General features: G+C 51.6%; 1 protein-coding gene across 3 annotated transcripts in view; it reads left to right on the forward strand.

Moving 5' to 3' along the window:
* Positions 1–2,692: 2,692 nt before the first annotated feature.
* DENND5A (DENN domain containing 5A) overlaps positions 2,693–4,775 on the forward strand; it is a 126,054-nt gene continuing 123,971 nt past the window's right edge. The window contains exon 1 of one of the 3 annotated variants that reach the window (XM_017500307.1): positions 2,693–2,890. In XM_017500307.1, coding sequence (XP_017355796.1) covers positions 2,776–2,890 — 115 coding nt within the window. In that variant the 5' untranslated portion in view covers positions 2,693–2,775. The remainder of the gene's footprint in view (positions 2,891–4,775) is intronic. The other 2 variants (XM_017500308.1, XM_017500309.2) reach the window with 2 other exon arrangements.

The following is a 4,775-nucleotide window of genomic DNA, read 5'->3' on the forward strand; positions in this document are numbered from 1 at the left end:
AGGCAATTCTCCTGCCTCAGCCTCCTGAGTAGCTCGGATTACAGGCACACGCACCATGCCCAGCTGAATTTTTGTATTTTTAGTAGAGACGGGGTTTCACCATGTTGAACAGGATGGTCTCGATCTCTTGACCTCGTGATCCACCTGCCTCGGCCTCCCAAAGTGCTGGGATTACAGGCTTGAGCCACCGCGCCTGGCCAACATCTTAGTGTTAATAAATTACTTGTTGGTGCCTGAATATACCATTTTATCTATTGCTTCCTGTTGCACATACTGAGTTAAACCTCTTCCCCCCGCACCCTTTTTTACCTGAGAAACTCCTGTTGATCCTCTGGCACTTAGGTCAGAGTATATACCTCCTCTGGAAACCTTCCGTGACCATTCCCCAACCTGGAGAGATGTCCTTCTTCTGTGCTCTGTAACTGTTTTTGTGTTTTTGTTTTTTTCTTTTTTTCAGCTAGAGCCTTGTTCTGTTGTCCAGGCTGGAGTGCAGTGGGGTGATCCCGGGTCACTGCAACCTCTGCTTCCTGGGTTGATTATCTTGCCTCAGCCTCCCAAGCAGCTGGGACTACAGTTGCCCCCCCACCACGCCCAGCTAATTTTGTATTTTTAGCAGAGACAGGGTTTCACCATGCTGGTCAGGCTGGTCTCGAACTCCTGACCTCAAGTGATCCACCAGTCTCGGCCTCCCTAGGTATTATAGACATGAGCCACTGTACCAGGCCTCTGTGACTATTTAACTCTCTAATCCCCCTCTACTGTCTCTGTGTCCCTAGCATGCAGGATACAGTGGAGCATCACCATGAATGGGCTTTTGGAAACTACTTTCTCCTCTCCACTTTTCTCCCCCAACTTCAGGCAGGTTAGATATAGGGAGAAACAGGTGCTATGGCTCCATGTGATGATGGCTACGATCTCTAGGCCAACCTCCCCAAGGGAACCAATATTTGAAAGAGGTACCCAGGAGAACCTAGGAGTCAGCCTAGGCTCAGCCCTTGGGGAAGCCAGCTGCCTTCTACAACCCTTAGTGGCAGCCTGCCAGAGCAAACCTTAAGCGGACCTCTTTCTGGAACAATTATAATTATCCAGGCTGGGAGTAGTGGCTCATGCCTGTAATCCCAACACTTTGGGAGGTAGAGGAGGAGGGTAGATCACCTGAGGTCAGGGGTTCGACACCAGCTTGACCAACATGATGAAACCCCATCTCTACTAAATACAAAAAATTAGCTGGGCGTGGTGGTAAGTGCCTGTAATCCTAGCTACTTGTGTGGCTGAGGCAGGAGAATCGCTTGAATCCAGAAGGCAGAGGTTGCAGTGAGCCATGCCATTGCACTCCAGCCTGGGCAACAAGAGCAAAACTCCGTCTTAAAAAAAGATCTGTAATATTTACTGAGTGACTTCCATGTTTCAGGCAGTATTCTCATTGCTTGACCTGTACTTGCATTTATCTTATGTAATTTTCTTAAAAACCACGATTCCTACTTAATCTCCACGATGCCTAGAGATGAAGTAACTTGCTCAAGGTCACAAGTAAATGATCTTCAGGATTGAAATCTGAGCATTTTTTTCTAGAGCCCATGCTAGTAACCACTATACTTTTGTTGCCTTCCTGGCCTCTGATCTCCAGTTTCCAACAAAGACACATCTGCCTAGCTTCTATGGGACAGGAAATCGGAAGGCCCTAGGATAAGGACCAATAGGTAAGTTTTCCTCTGCCTCTTCTCCATCTTCGTACAGGAAAACAGGTTTAGAGATGGATCTGAGAGTTTTCATAGGGTGAAGAGGAAGGGGAGCTCCCAAATGACAGGGGCCTCCGGAGGCTTCCAGGGAAAACAGGAGAGAGGACTCGGGAAAAGGCCAGGCTGGGAGATGGGAGCGGCGAGGAACGGGGAGCTGACCACAAGCCCAGGAGTCTAGATCAGGCTTTGTCTCTTAGACTCAGTGTAACCTTGGATAAGTCCTTGCTTCTTTCTGAGACTCAGTTTCCCCGTCTGTAAAATAAGGGTAAATACAAAACCGGCTGATCTGCCCCTGCCAAAAGAGGGGACAGGGAGAATGCCCTGTCTGGGGTCTAGGCTGACACGCTGCAGATAGGATTGGGTGGGCTTCCGAGCTCAGCCGTGCGACCCCATCCCCATGGCAAGGCCGCGCTAAGATCTCTGGACCTCTGGTTGCTGGATGGGTGGTTGGGGGCAGAGCATGTGCCAGATGCCCGGCTCTGCAGGCTGCGCCCACTCTTCTCGCACCTCCTCAGCCCTCCCTAAAAGAGTCGCAGTCCCGGGAGGGGTGGCAGTTGCGGGCGACCAAGCAGTCGCCGGCTGCGATGCGGCGACCGCGGGAAGCTGCGGCCCGCGGGGCCAGAAGAGCATCACGTCATCCTTTCCGCCACGAGCCCGCCCCCTCCCGGACGGCGCCTGCGCAGGCGCGGCGGGAGAGGGGCCGCGGTGGGGGCTGTCCTCGCGCTTTCCGCCCTTCTTCAGGCTTGCTCGGGCCGCAGCGCTCTCGGCTAGCGGCAGCGGCGGCGGCGCAGAGGGGAGGGCATCCAGGATGCGGCGCGGGGCGGCCCGGTGCCCCCCCGCCCCGTCACGGCAGCCGCGGCAGCCAAGGGGACAGAGCCAGGGCTGGGGGCGGCGGCCCGAGCCGCGGTAGCGGCGGCGGCGGCGGCGGCGGCGGCCGGAGGGGCGGCCGGAGGGGCGGCCTGAGGGCCGGCGGGCGCCGGGGTTGCGGGGGCTTCGTGCCGCTCCGCACGGCCCGGCCTGTCTCGGCCCCTGCGCCATGAGCGGCGGCGGCGGCGGCGGCGGAGGGGGCTCGGCGCCCAGTCGCTTCGCGGACTACTTTGTCATCTGCGGACTGGACACCGAGACCGGGCTGGAGCCGGACGAGCTGTCGGGTGAGTGCGCGCGGAGCTCGGGGCCGCTTCACCGCTCCCGCTGTGGTGGGGGGACCCCGAAGGAAACGTCCCTTCAGCCCCGCTTTGTCCCGGGAGCGGGCGAGTGTCGGCCAGGAGGACCAGGGCGGGCGCGGGCGAAGTGGGCGTTGGGCTGGATGGGGGAAACGGGATGAGGGGCGCTGAGCCTTGAGGGGTCCAAACCTACAGCCCGCTGCGCTGTGGGCACGTCTTCGGCGACCAGAAAGAGGGAGGGTTGTGTTCTCAGTTTGGTGTAGAGTGAGTGACTTCGTATAAAATAAAGGAAAGCTTGTCCTCCAGTACTCATTAGGGAGGGAAGGCGTCCCACGTCCTGGTGAAAGTAAGTTCCACCCAGACTTAAAAAAAAAAAGCAAAACAAAAACTTGATGAGTTTATCTGGCCTCTTCCCAAGAAGCCTGTGATACCAGTTCCTCAAAACCGTTATAACCCAGCCCTGGGCTGGCCCCCCGGAGTTTTCCTACAGATTGCAGCTCTGCGCGTCTGGATGGGGCATGAATAAAGTGAACTTGGGCGGCACCAAGAAGAGTGGGAACTCCTTTAGCCCCGGAAAGGGCTTGTATCCCGGGGCCATGCTTTTTTTGAAAAGTAATTTGTGTCCTTTATGAGGCCAGACACGTTTTGTGAATAAAAGGGCAGTATCCTAGTTGGAGAGGCTTGGTTGTGATGCGTCTCAGGTTATCTTTCAAAGGGAAAGTGATGGGAGGAGTGAAGATGGGGGCCTGACCACATTTGGCACTCATTGCAGAAAGGTGTCAAAATTATACAGTCCCCGTGAATTTTCTACTGCACCGTCATTGGAGTCTTTGAATTGCAGCAGTTTTGAAAATAAGTTTTTGTCTGGAGTGTCCAGTTAGTGGGTTTCAAGTGGCTGGAAGTTTGTTGGGTTGTACTTTAAAGTTGTGTCATTCTGATGAGGGAAACTCCTTTCTACTTTTCTGTCACTGTAAAGTATCTCTCCCGAAAGGGCCCTTTATCCTGTTGACTAATCTTACTTTGCTTCAGAGGATGACAAGACAGTTTTGTTTTGTTTTTGGTCACCAGAAAAAGTCCAGTGTTTCTTATGAAAAAAAAAATTAGGCCGGGCGAGGTGGCTCACCACCCAGCGGCTCACGGGTAATCCCAGCACTTTGGGAGACCGAGGCGGGCGGATCACCTGAGGTCAGAAGTTTGTTTTTTTATGCTGTACTTTTGACTGTCAAATTGTGTGAACACTTGGTATGAGAAAATACAATGTTTTACAAATGATAGAGTATAAGAATGAAGCTGGGAAGTTAACTGTTAGCAAGAGCGTGAGTTTGGGGTAACATCCGGCTCTGCTATTGACTATCTCTGTGATTGGAAGCAAGTTAGAGATAACCCTGTTCGGGTCCTCTTCTATAAAAAAACAATGTAAATAAAAATAATCTTAGCAAATAGACTCTCAGAAATGTTTAAAAATTGTCTTTCAACATTGACCTCAGGTGATATACCCGGCTCAGGCTCCCAATGGCTGGGAAAATAAAAACTGTCTTTCAACATTTCATTAAAGGGGATTAATATTTCTTTTAATGAATATGTGTTAATTATCTGGCTTTTTGACAAGCTAAAATTATATCCCTATGAAAGTTTATTGGGATAATAAAGGGGGATGAGTTGTATAAAATGTATAAAGAAGGGTATTTTCTGTTTTTTTAAATGTGGTTGCCGTAGTGGAATGCCGAGACCACATATCCAATAGGTGGCCTTAGAGTATGCAATGTATGAATTTTTTTCTCTCCTTCATTTAATTTTTGGTGGGTTGGTAGAGGAATCTGAACTATCCAGAGGGAATCTTTTTTTTTTTTTTTTTTTTTTTTTTTTTTTTTTT

The sequence above is a fragment of the Cebus imitator genome, unplaced genomic scaffold, assembly GCF_001604975.1.
Source record: "Cebus imitator isolate Cc_AM_T3 unplaced genomic scaffold, Cebus_imitator-1.0 Scaffold265, whole genome shotgun sequence".
Taxonomy (NCBI): Eukaryota; Metazoa; Chordata; class Mammalia; order Primates; family Cebidae; genus Cebus; species Cebus imitator.